The sequence below is a fragment of the Myxocyprinus asiaticus genome, chromosome 42 (genome assembly GCF_019703515.2).
Source record: "Myxocyprinus asiaticus isolate MX2 ecotype Aquarium Trade chromosome 42, UBuf_Myxa_2, whole genome shotgun sequence".
Classification (NCBI taxonomy): domain Eukaryota; kingdom Metazoa; phylum Chordata; class Actinopteri; order Cypriniformes; family Catostomidae; genus Myxocyprinus; species Myxocyprinus asiaticus.
The window spans coordinates 2,918,178-2,938,356 of record NC_059385.1 but is presented as its reverse complement, the minus strand read 5'-3'; the positions used below and the strand labels follow the sequence as shown (position 1 = coordinate 2,938,356).

Sequence of the window (20,179 nt, the reverse complement as noted above, 5' to 3'; positions counted from 1 at the left end):
TCTTAAGTCAACGTCACTGCACAGGCGAGTATACAGTGTGCTTGTGATGTGTGTGTTAATGTTAGTGTGTGTGTCTGTTTACCTGCGGGATGATACAAAGTAACAAATAGAACTCCGATACAATGTAACACTTTTGAATCTAAGGTCATGACCTGCCTGTAACAACAATGGAATGTGTCAGTCAAAGGTGTTTTAAACAGAGTGCACCCTTATGTTTATACTCCTTTATCGATGTTATTCATAAAAATGGATACTTTTTAGTTTCTTTTGATTTCCTTTAATAATTCATAAGTTGTTGTCAACAAGTTCTAAAGGAATGCAATGGCCTTAAAGGGATAGTTCAGCCAAAAGTTACAATTCTGTCATCGTTTACTCACCCTTATGCCGTTTCAACATATGACTTTCCTTTTTCCATGGAACACAAAAGGCAGATTGTTAGGGACTGAAATCGTCAGTCACCATTCACTTTCATTGTATGAAATAAAAAAAAAAAGGGTAAAAGTTCTGCTTAACATCTGGTTTTGTGTTTGGGTGAGCTATCCCTTTAATATATATAGATATATAGATATATAGATGTTTGTTTTATTTCACAAGCAATTGGGTAGTTGGCATGAAATTCTAAATCTAAACTATTTTAAGCAACATTTTTAAAATTCTTTTATAATTATTATGTATGCCGCTTTCATCGCCTCATATTAATTAAGAGTTTACATAAAATATTTGTAATTTAAAAAAATAACGTCACACTAGTGAACTATTGAATATAAAAGTTGTTAAAATTTGTGGAATTTTAAATGAAATGGTGACCACAGGACCAAAAATATACGTGCTCCTTTATACATGCCAAATTATGTTTAAAATTCTATTAGCAATCCTTTTAACATTCCTTTACGATATGTTAATGGCTATATGGACTACTAAATACTTATTTTATTTGTATCTATCTGTCCATTTATGAATAACATGCTTGTCTTGAAAGTCTAGTTGTAGTGTTTTCTACCCTTCCTTGTAGCCTCTCAATGTTATTGGTGGGGTTAATGACTTGCCTGGGCACATGGTTCAGTTTCACCGCAATGAGAGTTAATGGGAAACTCATAATAGTTCCATTCACGTCTAATTATGTGCTGCATGAGTCTCATCCTGGTCTCAGTAATTGCTCAGTGGACTGATAAATGTCATGAAATCTAAAGATGCCATGATCGCAGCGATTGTTCTTTCTGGCATGTACGGATTAACTTAATAACATAGAAAGCAGCAGGTTTGTGAATGTTGTTTTTGGCAAATTATGAGGTTAACAACTAGAACGTGCAACTACAAGTGCATTGCATGCATTTTAGCGAAGAAACTTAATGTAAGATATCATTTTATTTCCTGTGTGATCAGTTCAGTTATTTGGTGATTTTATCACTCATAATCGAAGTGTGTACACATGCTAAAAACCTGTTGCACTGATGCCTCAATTAATGGAAAATAAAACACAAATGTCACCTCCAGGGTTAACTCACACACAAACACACACACACACACACACACACACACACACACACACACAAGGCAGTTTATTGCATCATACAGGTCTACTTTGTTTGACTTTAAAGTCGTGCTTTCAGAGTACTGATTGGTGAGCTGGCAGCTGACCAGTCATTCATTGCTTTCTTAAGCGTTATGATAGTGAGGTTTGTAAAGTGCATCTCGGTGAAATCGGAGTTGAGAATTTCTGCACGAGCCTACAAGTTGTAATTCTGACTTAAAGCAAGATCTTGCGCCCTTCGCTTTCAAATTACATCACTTAAAGCGTGATTGCGTCACTCAAGGCCAGCTCAAGGCCTCGACTGGGACATATCCTAAAGATCACACCCACCAAGAACAAATAAATCAATCTGATTGGCTGATGAATCTGACAATCTGACTATAGTTGCTCATTCATTTGCACTGTTGAGGGATTCTGTGTAAATTCTGAAGGACTGACGGTGTGAAGCTCAAACTCATGCGCTGCATCAGGCATGTGATTTGTGAAACAGTTGTCACGCTTCGCTTGTAAGCATCAAGGAATAAATTCTGACTGGAAAAACTTTTCATTTTTCTCTATTTGTTTGTAGATTAATCAAGAGTGGAAAGCAATTAAAAATACATTGGCAAAAAGGTGATTTGGCATGTTAGGCCAGCAGAGAAGGCTTTGCTGGCCCTGAGAATTCACCACTGCATATACAGTAGTTATAGTCATAGTTTACATAGAGTAGACCAACGATTAAAAAATAGCATCAATGGAATAAGAGAATGCTTTTTGTGTGAACGGCCCCTAAGTCTGCCATGGACAAATGGGCAAACTTGTCTACAAAATGAAGATGTAAATATGACTTTAAAGAGCTACACATAATGCACGTCATAAATTGTTCTGAGATGATGTCAAATTTAGTGATTTTTTTTTTTAACAACGGTATGGTTTTGTCAGTGTCAACACTCCTCCACTCTCCCTTCAGGGCTTTTTTTGTGGTTAAAGGAGACCAGCAAGTCAAACAGGTTAGATATGTTTGCCTCCTACAGTATGCTGTATATCCTGCTGATTGACCTGCTATCAGATTGATGTCAATGGAAACCTATTAAAACAAAGTCCCAAATGTCCTGAGAGCATAACAATTAGATCCAGGATATATCAATGAGTGCAGAAGACCATTAAAACACTTAACAATAATACAAATTGTAATTTGTACATCAGTGCAACACAATTCATTGGCATTTGGAATTGGAGGAATTTACAAAACAGTTTATTTATGCAGCTTATATTAATTTGCTGTCTTTTTAAATTATCGAAATCTAGGCTTTGCCAGTAAAACAAGTAGTATTTGAGTTGGTTGACCATTTTAAGAATAGCATACAATACATTCAATGGCATTGTATTTGACAGAATATATAACTTTTTTTAACCATACAGTATGCATTTTAGTACATCCTGTATGGGGGAAAAACACAAATGAGATCTCTTTAATATCTTAATTGTTTCTCTTAGACAACAGTGAGATTAAATGGAGACTTTTGCTTAAGTTGATACTTAAAGGAAACTCCATTGAGTCTCCTGAGCTATAAAAGAACAAACTCTGAGCAAAAACATTTTCCTCTGCGTTTTATGCATTGTATAAAAATGTCTGCTTGTTGAGTTCAGTTGATTGCTCATCTGTAGCTTTGTGCATCCCTGCATGCGTGGCACAGTAAAAGTGAATTTTAAATGTTTCGACACAGTTGCGAGGTGATGTTTGGTTCTCTGTTCACATCCCTCTGTAGAGAGCAGAGGGGGCGGATCCAGTGGAAGGATTTCATGTGAACCAATAGCAGCGAGACGCTCCCTGCCCTTACTGACTGCTGTTCAACTGCAGATGTGTTCAACAGATACATTTAAGGAGGCGACCGATAATTGTGATTTGCAGAGAAATACACAAATTAGAGAGATAACTGTAATTGAAATAATTGTTTTAAAAGTATATGAAATTTTTGAATTGAAAAATATTGAATAAAATACTTTATATAAATATAATTTTTGCATTAATGCGGTAAATCTTACGAAAGGATGTCAAGGTCACATTTCTCCCCAAAATCAAAAGAAAAATATTAAGTAATATATATATATATATACAGTATATAATTTTTTTATTTTTTTTTTATTTTTTTTATAAAATAGCCTCTTTATTTTTGCATTGACATTATTTTCATGACAATTAATCACATTTCCCAAATTTGTATAAGTGCAGTCTATTGAAATTCATTTTTATACATTTTAATAGGGGCTAAAGGCCCCTCAGGGTAAAAAGCACTAAATAGCAACAAAAACTCTTTCCTAAACACCTGTCTCTATACACTGCAAAATTTTCCTGATGCACGAGATCAACGTGTGCAAAGGTTGTCTAAAGGTAGATTTTGAGGTCATTTGAATTGAATAACTTCTGAAATGTTGCAAATTTAAGTAGCTAATGAGAATCACTGAAAATATCACATTTATTTTCGGACAAAATACTTACTTGTCATTTTTAGGTGATTAAATCAAACGTTTTTCAATAACTGTCCAAAAAGTGAAAGTTTAGTTAGGGTTAAAAGCCCCCTTGTTGCAGGAGCTGAAGCCCCCCATAAAAAAAGAACATAATTGTTATGAAGAATGCATAAAATGTGCTCGCACTGACCGATCTAATCACAAAGGATTTATTTGTTTATGGTGCACCCTTTTCTGAAATGCTTAATTTTGATTAAGCATTATCTTAATTTGTTATTCAAAAAAAGCAGCTTGCTCTCTCAAAAATTCTTAAAAGACAAATTTTGCCCCTAAATCCACACTTTATCACTATAACCCAGTTGTTGTGGGGTAAAAGACCCCCTTGCCTCATTTAAAAATAAATAAATAAATCAACAACTTTTCGTTATTATTTATTTTCACACAAATCATGTTTCTCCATCAATATTCAATGAAAAAACATTTATTTATTTAAATCTTGATATACAGGTGCATCTCAATAAATTAGAATGTCGTGGAAAAGTTCATTTATTTCAGTAATTCAACTCAAATTGTGAAACTCGTGTATTAAATAAATTCAATGCACACAGACTGAAGTAGTTTAAGTCTTTGGTTCTTTTAATTGTGATGATTTTGGCTCACATTTAACAAAAACCCACCAATTCACTATCTCAACAAATTAGAATACATCATAAGACCAATAAAAAAAACATTTTTAGTGAATTGTTGGCCTTCTGGAAAGTATGTTCATTTACTGTATATGTACTCAATACTTGGTAGGGGCTCCTTTTGCTTTAATTACTGCCTCAATTCGGCGTGGCATGGAGGTGATCAGTTTGTGGCACTGCTGAGGTGGTATGGAAGCCCAGGTTTCTTTGACAGTGGCCTTCAGCTCATCTGCATTTTTTGGTCTCTTGTTTCTCATTTTCCTCTTGACAACACCCCATAGATTCTCTATGGGGTTCAGGTCTGGTGAGTTTGCTGGCCAGTCAAGCACACCAACACCATGGTCATTTAACCAACTTTTGGTGCTTTTGGCAGTGTGGGCAGGTGCCAAATCCTGCTGGAAAATGAAATCAGCATCTTTAAAAAGCTGGTCAGCAGAAGGAAGCCTGAAGTGCTCCAGAATTTCTTGGTAAACGGGTGCAGTGACTTTGGTTTTCAAAAAACACAATGGACCAACACCAGCAGATGACACTGCACCCCAAATCATCACAGACTGTGGAAACTTAACACTGGACTTCAAGCAACTTGGGCTATGAGCTTCTCCACCCTTCCTCCAGACTCTAGGACCTTGGTTTCCAAATGAAATACAAAACTTGCTCTCATCTGAAAAGAGGACTTTGGACCACTGGGCAACAGTCCAGTTCTTCTTCTCCTTAGCCCAGGTAAGACGCCTCTGACGATGTCTGTGGTTCAGGAGTGGCTTAACAAGAGGAATACGACAACTGTAGCCAAATTCCTTGACATGTCTATGTGTGGTGGCTCTTGATGCCTTGACCCCAGCCTCAGTCCATTCCTTGTGAAGTTCACCCAAATTCTTGAATCGATTTTGCTTGACAATCATAATGCTGCGGTTCTCTCGGTTGGTTGTGCATCTTTTTCTTCCACACTTTTTCCTTCCACTCAACTTTCTGTTTACATGCTTGGATACAGCACTCTGTGAACAGCCAGCTTCTTTGGCAATGAATGTTTGTGGCTTACCCTCCTTGTGAAGGGTGTCAGTGATTGTCTTCTGGACAACTGTCAGATCAGCAGTCTTCCCCATGATTGTGTAGCCTAGTGAACCAAACATTTTGAAGGCTCAGGAAACCTTTGCAGGTGTTTTGAGTTGATTAGCTGATTGGCATGTCACCATATTCTAATTTTTTGAGATAGTGAATTGGTGGGTTTTTGTTAAATGTGAGCCAAAATCATCACAATTAAAAGAACCAAAGACTTAAACTACTTCAGTCTGTGTGCATTGAATTTATTTAATACACGAGTTTCACAATTTGAGTTGAATTACTGAAATAAATGAACTTTTCCACGACATTCTAATTTATTGAGATGCACCTGTACTTGGAGGCCGTAAAAAACACATTTTCCTTAAGGAGGGCCTTTAGCCCCGTTGTACCCTAAACTTGCTAGAACACCCTAACAACCACCTAACAACGCCCTAGCAACCACCCAGAACACCTTAGAAACCGCCTAGCGACCACACAACCCCCTAGCATTGTGGCAGTCAGTCTTACGCAGGAAAACATCACTAACATATTCTTCAGTAAATGTAAACAAACTGTTTCTATTATATAATTGAGAGCTAATATTCATGAAGTGTTGTGTATTTGGCAGGAGGGATCGCTGGAGGTATTGAAATCTGCATCACGTTCCCTACAGAGTATGTGAAAACACAGCTACAGCTAGATGAAAAGGCGAACCCCCCTCGATATAAAGGCATTGGTGAGTAGTGGTCTTTTAAACATTGATAATGCTCTGTATGTCATCAGTTCTTATTATCTTAAGCAGACAGTCAACAGCGGTTTGCCATGATACACGGCAGAAACGAAGTACTCTCAGGTTTAAAGTTCAAGGTACATGATCTGATACACTCCGTTAGCGTTAAGGTTTATCAGTCATTGGACTTGGGACGGTGGCCCGTTTTCACAACACACTTATCAGCGCTGATTGTTGAACCCTGTTTATTTGTTAGCCAATAGCGCGCTTGCAACATGCCGTGTCACGTTTCAGCAGTCTGCAAGTTCACACTGGTCCTGTTCTCTTTTTGAATTCATGAATGATTTACCATCTCAGCTGCAGGGGATCCACGCAAGAACAATCTGAAAAAGAAATCAATGCTTTTAATAATTCATACCCTCCCACGTTTCCAAACGATTTGCATTTTAAATGTTCTGCCAGCTCAAATGCTAATGTAAAAAGACTGACTCTTTTATTATCTACTGTACAGTGCCTGCAAAAAGTATTTGGACACCTACTGTAAAACTGGCACTGCGGCACCAGTTGATTAAAAGTCATTGAGGGAAAATGGCTCAGAATAGTGAAGTTCTAGTAGCATTTACTGTAAGTGCAGACGACTCTTAATTTGAGATTTTGTAATCCAATGCAACAACATTTTTAAGTTTGACATAAGTGTCCAGATATTTTTGGGGGCCACTGTAGATTACAAAATGCATAATAATGTTGAAATCATAACCTTCTGTGTGGTTCTGTCCTCTTGCACAGTTGACTGTGTGAAGCAGACAGTGCACGGTCATGGTGTGAAGGGTCTGTACAGGGGTCTGAGCTCTCTGCTCTATGGATCTATTCCAAAAGCTGCCGTGAGGTAAGCATTCTCATGCCCTCTGGAACCATTACATCAAAATACATTTAAAGTGGTAGTTCACACACACAAAAAAAAAAACATTCTGTCATGATTTACTCACCCTCATGGCTATCCAAAAGCGCATGACTAACTTTCTCCTTTGGAACAGAACCAAAAGTACCAAAAAGGACAAAAACAAAAAACAAACAACATAGACAGACCATAAAAGTACTCCATATGACTTGTGTACTATATTCCAAGTCTTCTGAAGTCATACGATATATTTTTGTAAGAAATAGACCCAAATGTAAGTCGTTACAGCACAACAGTGCCTGTCCACTTTTTTTTTTTTTTTGCCTGAGATAATTGCACGTTCCTGTGTTTACTGAAAAGGGCACTGTAACAGGAGTTCGTAGTTTCAGGGCAATTGGAGGAGTCAGGAGGCAGCGGAACAGTCAACGGGAGTATTTTTATTACTCCTTTAGCGTCAGACAAAACTTAAACAAAAAGGGTTCTTTGTGGCCAAATAGGCACACAAGCAAGTCAAATGAGAGTTCACATTAACATTCATAGTCTCACACACACACACACAGCCGACTCTCTCTCTGCTTCCTCTTTCTCCCGACTGATGCCCTTGTCGGCCTTTTCAGGTCTCCCTCCGCCATCACTATAACGAGAGACAGGTGTTAATGATAATGACAGCCCAGGTGGCGAGCCTTACCGCTCTCCCTCTCCCACAAACAGACACACAAACACGCCCCCATATCCCAACAGGCACATGTATTGATACTCGAAACAAAGATCAGCAATGCAGTGATTGGTTGGCGACGGTCCAGTGTAATGACGTCATAAACTTGAGTAAAAATTATAATATGATATAAATCATTATAAGTATTTATTTCTTGATATACTGTACACTTATATAAGCGATTTGTTATTTGTATGTATACAACATTATAAATATATACATAAACATAAACATATATAGACCTATAAAGTAGTTAGATTTATACTACAAGATCTTTCTGTATTAATTAATTAATAGAGAGCCGTAACATTGTTAAATCCGGCCAAACAGAAAGTCTTAAAAAAAGGAAACGCAGCCAAGGCGGGCAAAATAAAGAGAAAAGGCTGAAGAGTTGTGAATAAATTAAATTACAATTGCACTTACTGTACTTTTGATTTGCAATTGTATTATTATTTCAAGGTCCTTACCTACATGAACGTTACAAATGCACGAGGGCTTAAAAGCTCTCTTTAAAAGCCTGAGTTCTTACATGGCCGGAAAACAACAAAAATCATGAACGATTTTTAATTATGTAAGAGGGCTATCGTGTACACTTTTCTAATGGCTCAAATGCAGACATGGCTCTTTCATTAAGTTCTTTGCATCTGTTGAGCTGTAGAGGGCGTTAAGAACTGAGGTCAGTGCAGGCAGAAAACCCTAAAGTTTATGCATGAACACTTTTTTTGAAAAAAAGACTTTATGGAAAAATGATGAAGTAGATTACTCCCTCACGACTAAAGCAGTACCTCTAAATGAGCAAAATGGTCTGTACCTAATATTATCTGCAATATTATTATTTTATTAATTTAAATAATTATAATATAAATACAATTATAATTACACTAAATGTATTATCAGGATTAGGATCGGTTCAAATCGTCTACAGTGAAATCCAGATAACTCTCTAATCAACATATGAAGAACGGGGCCCAGCTCTGAGGTGAATCACAACATTACAAACTTCGATTTGAACGAAAAAAGTTTTGGAAAATCAGACAAAAAGACAAAGATACAAGACTATGTACTTAACGTCTTTAATAAGGGAATGAACTACAATCCCATAAAGCATTGCGAATGACGTAATCGAATGGAAAAATATAAAACTGTTGTTTTAATGTTGTTGATTATAAGCATAAAGCATTATATTTCAACTTCATTGCAAAATAATCAGATATATACAAATGTATAGTAGTTTGGGGCCTGGGTAGCTCAGCGAGTATTGACTACCACCCCTGGAGTCGCGAGTTCGAATCCAGGGTTTGCGGAGTGACTCCAGCCAGGTCTCCTAAGCAACCAAATTGGCCCGGTTGCTAGGGAGGGTAGAGTCACATGGGGTAACCTCCTCGTGTTCACTACAATGTGGTTCGCTCTCGGTGGGGCGTGTGGTGAGTTGTGCATGGATGCCGCGGAGAATAGCGTGAAGCCTCCAAACGCGATAAGCCACGTGATAAGATGCGCGGATTGATGGTCTCAGATGTGGAGGCAACTGAGATTTCGTTCCCCGCCACCCGGATTGAGTCACTACGCCACCACGAGGACTTAGAGCGCATTGGGAATTGGGCAATCCAAATTGGGGAGAAAATTTAAAAAATAAAAAATAAGTAAATAGTAGTCTGACAGTGGGCGGTCGCTGCAGAGCTCTTTTGGCTCACTTTGCTTGTCGTGATTTTCTGATTAGTGGACCGTTTCCCTTCAAGATCGTGGGTAGTGTAGTTCTTCACCAGCAATTCTTCTGTTAAATAAGTTGAAATAACGTAGACTGATGGCTTCAACAGAAGTGTATACCATTGATTAACAACCTCGGAGCTTACGTTAGGTCTGTCTTTTTTCTTTTTAATCCCTTTTTTTTCCCCAATTTGGAATGCCCGATTTCCACTACTAAGTAGGTCCTCGTGGTTGCGTGGTTACTCACCTCACTCCGGGTGGCAGAGGACAAGTCTCAGTTTCCTCCGCTTCTGAGACCGTCAATCCGCGCATCTTATCATGTGGCTCGTTGTGCATGACACCGCGGAGACTCACAGCATGTGGAGGCTCATGCTACTCTCCGCGATCCACGCACAAATTACCATGCGCCCCATTGAGCGCGAGAACCACGAGGAGGTTACCCCATGTGACTCTACCCTCCTAGCAACCGGGCCAATTTGGTTGCTTAGGAGACCTGGCTGGAGTCACTCAGCACGCCCTGGATTCGAACTCGCGACTCAGGGGTGGTAGTCAGCGTCAATACTCGCTGAGCTACCCAGGCCCCCTCAGTAGGTCTGTCTTTAAAGGTTAATAAATTATCAATAAATTCAGTTCCCCTATGAAAAAAACAAACAAATGGGATTTGTTCGGTGGTGCAGAAATGACACATTTCAGCTTTAAATCTAATTTAATATCTTGTGTCCTTATGAACATACAGTACCTATAATCTTACTTCTGATTAGAGTACAATCTATATTTATCGACACATTCTTTTTATTTTTCTGCTGTGTTCGCTTCGCCCACAGGTTTGGCATGTTTGAGTTCCTCAGTAATAAGATGAGGGATGAGTCTGGTAAACTGGACAGCACACGGGGGTTAATCTGTGGTCTGGGTGCAGGAGTGGCGGAGGCTGTTGTTGTGGTGTGTCCAATGGAGACTGTAAAGGTATGAACTGAAAATGCTTTTTAAATCATGCATTGATAGTTAAAGGCCTAGTGCTTTGGGACTCGTCCGTCTACACTGAAAGCAAACAATGTGACGCAACAAAACTAAAATGCTCCTGAACTAAAATGTTGATTATAATGAAAGTGTTCTAGATTAGTTACATCGCTTTGATGACTGGAGTCTAGATGCAGCATTTCACACCAAGACAAATGTGAAGTACTATTGCATTTTAGTTGTTCTTTACCAATCATGGGTAGTAGTTAGTCTGGCTTTCAAACCACAGTTCTTGCAAGAACATGATGTGATGACATATTAGGTTAAGCAGACAAAGAGCGTCTGTTTCTGAAAGTACACTGATAAAAATGCATACATATCTGTGAAATATGACAGAAATATAACTAAGTAATTTATTTTTTAATTGATATTATTTGTTTAGTTTTATACTTTTATAAATTTGTGTTTTATAAACTTTAAGTCTGTTTTACCTTCAATTTTAGGTGAAGTTTATCCACGATCAGACCTCATCAAACCCAAAGTACAGAGGCTTTTTCCACGGCGTGAGAGAAATAGTCAGAACACAAGGTACATTTGAGGAGTGAATGAGCTTGACGGCATCGCCACCTCCTGGAGAACAATCACACTTACAATAGTAATATCAGAAAAGAGATATTAACAGAAACAGTTTATCTAAGGCAGGGGTTTTCAGTGCGGTGGTAGGGGGTCAGTGGAAAATTTCCAGAATTAAACAAAGTTTGATGTTACTGAATTTGACATTATTACTGTTTTGTTCTGCTTTCTAAAGACTGGTAGGAAATCATGAGATTAATCATGATTATTTTATTCTATTGACAGACCTTGTTTTTAACTGTAGGAAATAAAAAAAAATAATAATCTGCATATATGTTTGTGATAAAAAAATTAAAATATTTCTTGAACCTTTAGCTGTCACCTTTAGCTAGCTCAATGGGGGATTGCAAGTCCATATTCTTAGTAAAGCTGCTTTAGAATAAATTTTATTTGAAAAGCACAATGCAAATGCATTTGAATTTAATAGTGAAAATAAAATGGTAAGGAAAAAATACTATAAAATGTATTCAAAATAAATATTTGTAGAGTATTTAAAAAAAAATGCATAAATGTTTTTAAAATATATTTTAGGAACGAGGGTCCCTAGCAACGGGATCATCATATTTGGGGGTCCTAGGCATCAAAAACCCCTGATCTAGAGAACTTGATCAAGATTTACATATTTTAATTTTAAAATAAAGGACAATTTGTTTTACTTTTTTTATTATTTTTTTATTGTAATGCTAACAATACGTTTATTTGGGTGTAAGTGGCATTCTCACTTGTTTATTGTAATGCTTACAATCAGATATTTGCGTGAAAAACACATTTCCACTAAACGAATGTGATCATTCATTGTAAAGCTGACAATCAGTTAATCTGGGTGAAAAACACATAATCACTTACTCTTTTATTGTAATGCTTACAGTCAGTTTGGGTGAAAAACACATATTCTGACTTGCATGTTCTCATTCAGAACAGTTACTGTCTCTTTTTGCATCCTCCCTGAAAATTCAATGTTTTTTTTTTTTTTTTTTTTTAATAACACATTTTTATTGATTCATGCAGCAAATCACACAGACATAATAGAAAATACAACCTCAAACCACATGAAATCAAAACTTTTTTTTTTTACCTCCCCGAGCAATAATCCTCCACCCCACCTGACACAAAGAAGCACTCTAGTGATCGGAAGTCAACTGACAAAGACACACAAATAGACAATAAAACAGGAAATATTTAGACATAGAAATAAAAAAAAAATTAACCCCTCTCCAAATCCCTCTCCACTTACCCTCCCCGAGAACCCTCCAAAAAGGCCAGATAACTGCCCCACTTCCTAATGAAAATATCCATGTTATCCAGACTTCTGTACACCATTTCCTCAAACGCCGACACCCTACCGAGCTCAACGCACCACTCACGAAACGAGGGCGCATCAGACGACTTCCATCCCTTGAGAATTAACCGCCTGCTAATCATAGCACCTGTCAGGACCCAACTCTCCACATATTTATCACCCACATGCAGGACCGCTCCGTCCCCCAAAACACACAATCTGGGGCAAAACGAAAACCGTGTGTTGACCACTTCACATACGAACCTCTGTACTTTCAACCAAAATTCTTGTATCCTAACACATCCCCAAAAAACATGGGATGTGTCCCCCGTCTTCCGATTGGCATCTCCAGCAGGTGGGTGTGTCTTTAAGACCAAGCCTATACATTCTAGAGGGGGTCCAATAAAATCAATGCAAAATCTTAAATTGTATAAGGCGCACCCTTACATCTCTAGATGCAGACTTGATGTTTTTTAAATCCCAGCCCACACCCATCCTCCAACACCAAATTAAAATCTTTCTCCCATAATCTCTTAATAGAAGTTAAAGCTCAATCCCCCAACTCTGAATTAGCAAAGTGTAATACACTGATGCCTCATGTCCTTTACCGAAAGCAGCAAGCACCTCTCCCAAAGTATCTGCCACTCTAGGGGGGTGTACGCTACTCCCAAAAATAGTACAGAGCAGGTGGCGCAACTGTAAATACCTAAAAAACTGAGATCTGGGAATCCCAAAATGTTGAGACAAATTATCAAAGGATATCAACACTCCGTTCTCATATAGATCACTGAGTGCAGCAACCCCCCTGACTATCCACTCTGACCAGCAGAAGGGGGACTTATCAATACATCATTTTGGGTTCAACCATATGCTCGTGCCTCACAAATTTGTAAGGCAAAATTACATAACAGAAAATACTTTGTAAAACAAACCTCTACCGATAGGCATCATAAACACACGTAATGTATAGATTCATTCACAGAACTGACTCAAAGATGTGTTCTTCCACAGAACAAAATTCCAGCCGCTATAAACCGTTCAGTGTCCTCGAACAGTCAAACAGATGAACGGTGAACCGGTTGCTTATGAATGCAGCAGATGACGTAATCATTCCAATGTCCCGCAGAAAAACTCCGCAAATCAAACCCCAGCCAACAGGAGGCATGAGAACAAAGAACTTGCAGGTTCATCCACAAAACTGTCCCAAAGCAGTGTTACTCCACAAAGCAAACTCTAGCCGCTAGGCGGAACCATCATAAACAGCAGCTAAACAGGAATCCCGGTTCCTCTGGTGATCAAGAGTCAAGTTTACTCAGAGAGCACATGAAAAGAATACACCATGACTTACTCAGACCGCCAACTGTAAAAAAGGCATCCTTTGTGTGGGCATGTAATCATTTTGTGGTCATCCATAGTGTCTAATCTCAATCTGGCCGGGAACTTCAGTGCAGAAGCGATCTTCCGTCAATGCAAAAGAGTCTTTAAGGAAAAGTGTTATTCCACCAAACAGACTCCAGCCGCCAGGCGGAGTCAACGCAAAAAGAAACAAAAATGACGCCCAACTTCCTCCAACAGTAGAGTCAATGAACAACGAGTCGATCCACTTACATGAGAAAAACCCCAATGGTTTACTCACTCATAGGTTGTATAAAAGACAGTGCTTGTTTCGGACACGTGAATACTTTGCGACCGTCCTTCGTCTCTATTCTCAGTCTGGCCGGAAACATCAGTGCAAAAACGATATTTCTTTGATGCAAGAGTTTCTTACACTCCTTGAATCACTCACATTTCTCTCTTGTCGAATTTGCAAAGTCCGGGAACAAGAAAATACTGTGATTCCTCCAAGAAAGCCTTCCCTTGTTCCTCGCCTGGCGCAACACAAGATCTTTATCGGATGATCTCAGAAATTTGACCAAAATCGATCGGGGCCTGGTTCCCTCAGCAGATCTACCCGCCGGAACTCTGTGAGCTCGCTCGATTTCCAGCCCGTGGCCCGTTATGTCGAGCAGGCTCGGGAAGAGTTCATCCAAGAATTTCACCATATCTCTGCCCTTATCATGCTCAGGAATTCCAACAATTCGGACGTTATTCCTGCGATTTCTATTCTCAAGATCTTAAATTTTTCCAAGAACACATTCCAAATCAACTTTGGTCACGGGTGGATTAGCAGGTAATTCCCTCTCCGATGACTCAAGACAATCGATTCGTCTCTCATCATCTGTCACGCTTGTGACTAACTCAGAGAATTTTGTTTCCATCGCCATAATCGATCGACATATAACAGCAAGATCCTCCAAGTCAGCAAGAATCCTCGACAGCATCACCGAGATGTTGGACAGTTGACGCTGGATCTCCTCTCTCGTCGCACCAATCAAATCGAGTCCCCGGTCTGTAGGCCTGACGGGGCTTTCATCCTGAGCACATAAGTGTCTTTTAATGTCTCCAGAGCCTGAGGACTTTGACTTCTTTGCCATATTTTACGTCAAAGAGCAAATGTGTAACTGACTGTATCGAATTTCACCAGGTTATCACATAAAAACAATCAAAAATTTAGCAAAGTGCGCAAGAGCTCATTGCGCACATGTCTGCTCCCTGCATGGCGTCCCCTCAAAGGACAATTTTAAGATTTTTTTAAATTTAATTACATTTTTTTTATTTATTATTATTTTTATTTTCTCCCCTTTTCTCAATCCGCCTCAATTGCCTCAATCCGGGTGGTGGAGAACGAATCTCAGTTGCCTCCGCGTCTGAGACCGTCAATCCGCGCATCTTATCACGTGGCTTGTTGAGCGCGTTACCACGGAAACTTAGTGCGTGTGGAGGCTTCACGCTATTCTCCGCGGCATCCACACACAACCCACCGTGCGCCCCACCGAGAGCAAGAACCACATTATAGCGACCACGAGGAGGTTACCCCAATGTGACTCTACCCACCCTAGCAACAGGACCAAGTGGTTGCTTAGGAAGCCTAACCGGAGTCACTCAGCACACCCTGGATTTGAACTTGTGACTCCAGGTGTGGTAGTCAGCGTCAATACTCGCTGAGCTACCCAGGCCCTGACAATTTTAAGAATGGATTTTTTAATAGTAATTATTTTTCCCTGAAAAACAAACTCTTTATGGAGACGGGTTTCACTCAAGCATATATTAATAGACTATTATTTGGAGTCAAAGAAGTGTTCTCTCTGCTTTCTACAATGGTATTTCTCATCAGTGCAATTTACCAGCAATGGATATACTTACTTCTCCATCACATACGTTCTAATGCAGTTTTGCAAACAAATGTGATCATATAAGTTTTATGGGCCTAATTTGAACATTATGAATCTTTAGAAACAGAATATGCAATGCATTTTGTGTTTGTGTGTTATTGAGCCATTGTAATTCAAAGGTTTACAGACCATGTGTAAATTCATTGATCATACCATGTCACAGGAGCTTGATTGCCAACAACCCATGTGACCGTCATACTCCAATCACCCTCTGATCTAATCCATTATTTTAACCATAGGAAGCTCATTTCACTACAAATCCATATTAATAGTCATGCATCCATTAATATTCTTAAGATCGTGTTAGTCTAGTAGTTTATAAGTCTCATAAATCATGAAGCTGTCTTCTTCCCCTTTCTTTCAATTGTATTCTTTCAGGACTCAAAGGAACATATCAGGGCTTGACAGCGACAGTGCTGAAGCAGGGCTCAAACCAGGCCATACGATTCTATGTAATGACTGCTTTGAGAAACTGGTACAAAGGTGTGTAAAATGAAGCCACTGTCACTAATTATGATAGTCTAATTAATAGAGGTAGACCGATATATCGATTCTACCGATTAATAGATGCCGATAGTTGCTTTTTGGAACTATCGTTATCTGCAAAAAATCTATGCCGATAGTTGCAGATAGTTTTTTTTTTTTTTTTTTTCCCGAACTTCCCCATGTTGCTCTGTGGCTGGGCGCTGGAGGAATCTAGCGTTAGAACGGCAATAGTTCTACAGTATAACAGTGGCCTCTAGAGATGAAATAAAAATAATCACTGACACCTGGTGGGGATTTGCTAAATTTAGATCTTTCAATATTGACAACATTCATATTTGTATCTATTTATTACACACATACTGTATACAGTCTATCCATCTATATATATATATATATAAAGCTATAAAAAGATTAATTTGGTAAATACTTAAATGTAGAGCATTCCGTCATTTCAAAATAAGAGTCCCGAAATATTCCAGGCTTGTTTATAGTTTAAAGTCCCACATTATGCACCAAATCTTCATTTGTTTTTCCACTTATTATTGGTATTTTGGTTGCACAATAAACTGCATATTTTGTTCATTTTGGACTCTTGTAGCCTCTATGCTGTGCCCTTCTTAATAATAAAAGACATTTTATTTTGTTTGTTTTTTTGACATTCTAAAAATAGTTTAAAAAAAACTATCGGCAGGTTAAAGAGAGAGTTCATCCAAAAATGAAAATTCTTTCATCATTTACTCACCCTCTTGCCATGCCAGATGTGTATGACTTTCTATCTTCTGCTGAACACAAACAAAGATTTTTAGAAGAATATCTCAGCTCTGTTGGTCCATGCAATGCAAATGAATGGTGATCAGGCCTTTGTATCTCCAGAAATCACATAAAGGAAACATAAAAGTAATCCATACGGCTCCAGTGTTTAAATCCATGTCTTCAGAAGTGATATGATAGGTGTGGGTGAGAAACAGAACAATATTTAAGTCCTTTTTTTTACCCTAAATCTCCACTTTAACTTTCACTTTCAGATTTGAAAGTGAAACTAAACAGGCATCATTTGACTTTCAGATGTAGAAGTGGAGATTTAGAGTAAAGAAAGTACTTAAATATTGATTTGTTTCTCACCCACACATGGATTTAAACACTGGAGTCTTATGGATTATACTTCTGTGTTTCCTTTATGTGATTTTTGGAGCTACAAAGGTCTGATCACCATTCACTCGCATTATGGACCAACAGAGCTGAGATATTCTTCTAAAAATCTTCATTTGTGTTCTGCAGAAGAAAGAAAGTCATACACATCTGGGATGACATGAGGGTGAGTAAATGATGTGAGAATTTTCATTTTTGGGTGAACTATCCCTTTCATCGATTGAAGGTATCGGGAAAATCCACTTTCAGTCGACCTCTACTAATTAAATATAAATATGATCAAGTGTAATTATTAATGGAACTGTATGAATCAAACACTGTGGTTGATAATTATTACTGTTTATACTCAAAAACCAGGTGACAACCCCAATAAGACTATTAACCCCTTCATAACTGGAACGTTCGGAGCAATTGCTGGAGCTGCGAGTGTGTTTGGAAATACACCACTTGATGTGATCAAAACTAGAATGCAGGTGTGTAATAAAATACAACACTGTGAAAGCGTAGACATGATTGCTTAATGCCATTTAATATTGTTAGACATGTAAGTTATAATGGTATTCACAGGGGTTGGAGGCTCACAAATATAAGAGCACTGTTGACTGTGCCATCAAGATCATGAAATACGAGGGACCAGCAGCGTAAGTCAATATGATACTAATAGAAAGTATATGGTCAAGATATTTATGAATATTCCAGATATGTACTGACTTTAATGTCTCTTTGTGCACTAGATTCTACAAAGGCACCATTCCCAGGTTAGGTCGCGTGTGTTTGGACGTGGCAATAGTGTTCATCATCTATGAGGAAGTGGTGAAAGTTCTTAACAAAGTGTGGAAGACTGACTAATGGAGCTGTGATACTGAGCAAATATGGTGATGGGCGGAGTCAGGCCGTTGTGACATCATACTGATGTGGGAACATTTACACGGGGGCCAAAATACCTGCGTACAGATGATGACAAGTAACCAAGTCACTGGAATGTACTTAATTTCCATAGTATAATCAAGATTTCCCCAACTAATGTGAGAAAGATGCTAAATACTTGAAAATTAGACTAAAGATAAATCGTATTTTAACCCTAAATCCAATTATAATAATAGATATTTTTAAAATAGGAAAATGTTGTATTGAAACATATAAAGGTTGACTTTTGTTAGTATTCTAGTTTTAACACTTTTATGTTTTCTTAAGTGCAATTTACCAGCGTACATTACATACATTCTAATTTTATTTTATTTTTGTTTTACGAAGGGCCTAATTTGAACACCATAAAACTTAAGACAGAGAATCCTGTGCATCTTAGAAAAGATCTTTTGAATGAAAAGGTTAAATTAAATTTAACCTTACTCAAACAAATAAAAAAATCACCATAGCTTTTAATTTTAAGATACACATGTGTTTTATACCCTATAGTGGTACATATTTTACATGCACTTTTGCATTATAGATTTGGTAATTCAGGTTTCGTGATTATTTTAAGTGCCTATATTAATATACATCCTATTTGTTTTCTTCCTGTTTACATGATCATGGCCATAAATTACTTACAATAACCCCTATTTGTAAGATTTATGCATTTCAATTTCATAACAAAATTCCATCAAATTAAAGTGCGCAATCTTGAACCAAATTCAACTAGTAAAACATATTAATTTAATTTCGTTAAAGATTACGCAATTCAATTTGATGGAATTGTATTTGAAAATTGAAATGCGTAAATCTTAAATCAGGACAGATTTAACTACACCTCAATATCTGAAATAAATAGCACAAAACATGCTGTGCAAAAACACTCAAACCTTTAAAAAAACTGAACAGTATTTAGCGTCACCAAAGAGCCAGATTACAGTAGAAATAATGTTTTCTTATTTAACATTATTTGAATGTAGTTTGTGATGATGATGTATTATTTAACAGACTCTTAAATGCTGATCATATATCAGCACATGCCTTAAATATGTATCAGTTTGGTTATTTTTACATTCCATTGGTTGTGCTTTCCTACCTCAAATCTTCTCAAAAATCTGTATAGACTAAAAATAGATCTGATACTGTTAAGATCACACTAAAGCTTTGAGGTCAAGTGGACACAATTTTCTAGAGTAACACTGCAGACTGAGACGTAACAAATGGCATTTGAAAAAAGTGAATGTTCACTTTTGTAAATTAAAATGATTGTGTTTCACACCAGACCAGAGAACTAGAGTGACTAGGTTAAAAGTACCATATTCAGAGTATGACTGTTTATATAACATGTTTTGCCTTCTCATCATGTGTGATTTGGGAGAATTCAGTTTACACGCTTGATTCTCAATAAGAACATTTGTGCCTGTAGTTCTTCACTGATGTAATTGAGGGTTTTTTTTCTCATCATGTTGCTGCCAAATCTGATATATTGTTTATCTGCTTTTGTAAACAGAATGGTATCACTGATCCATGTTGTTGCAGGAAACAACATCGGAAATTAACAGGATTTTATTTTGTGTTTGTGTAAAAGAAATCCAAGAGCATTCCAAATGTGTGACCTAAAATATGCATTAATTGCCGTGCTAACGAAAAATTAAAATCTGTGAACAATTCTAATGTTCAAGGAAACAATGTGCCTTCAGTTGATGTTCTCATTTAGAATAAATTATACTGATTGGACAAA

At 37.7% G+C, this 20,179-nt stretch overlaps 2 protein-coding genes across 2 annotated transcripts in view; one reads left to right on the top strand and one right to left on the bottom strand.

Moving 5' to 3' along the window:
* Positions 1–7,337, bottom strand: part of LOC127432615 (voltage-dependent anion-selective channel protein 2-like) — a 25,168-nt gene extending 17,831 nt beyond the window's left edge. The window contains exons 1-2 of the mRNA XM_051683923.1: positions 7,191–7,337; positions 6,783–6,816 (exon numbers count right to left, since the gene is read on the bottom strand). The gene's annotated coding sequence lies outside the window, so the exon portion shown is untranslated. The remainder of the gene's footprint in view (positions 1–6,782; positions 6,817–7,190) is intronic.
* LOC127432608 (tricarboxylate transport protein B, mitochondrial) overlaps positions 1–20,179 on the top strand; it is a 20,621-nt gene extending 442 nt beyond the window's left edge. The window contains exons 2-9 of the mRNA XM_051683907.1: positions 6,332–6,439; positions 7,220–7,319; positions 10,575–10,713; positions 11,211–11,295; positions 16,270–16,374; positions 17,884–17,999; positions 18,094–18,167; positions 18,261–20,179. Coding sequence (XP_051539867.1) covers positions 6,332–6,439; positions 7,220–7,319; positions 10,575–10,713; positions 11,211–11,295; positions 16,270–16,374; positions 17,884–17,999; positions 18,094–18,167; positions 18,261–18,375 — 842 coding nt within the window. The 3' untranslated portion in view covers positions 18,376–20,179. The remainder of the gene's footprint in view (positions 1–6,331; positions 6,440–7,219; positions 7,320–10,574; positions 10,714–11,210; positions 11,296–16,269; positions 16,375–17,883; positions 18,000–18,093; positions 18,168–18,260) is intronic.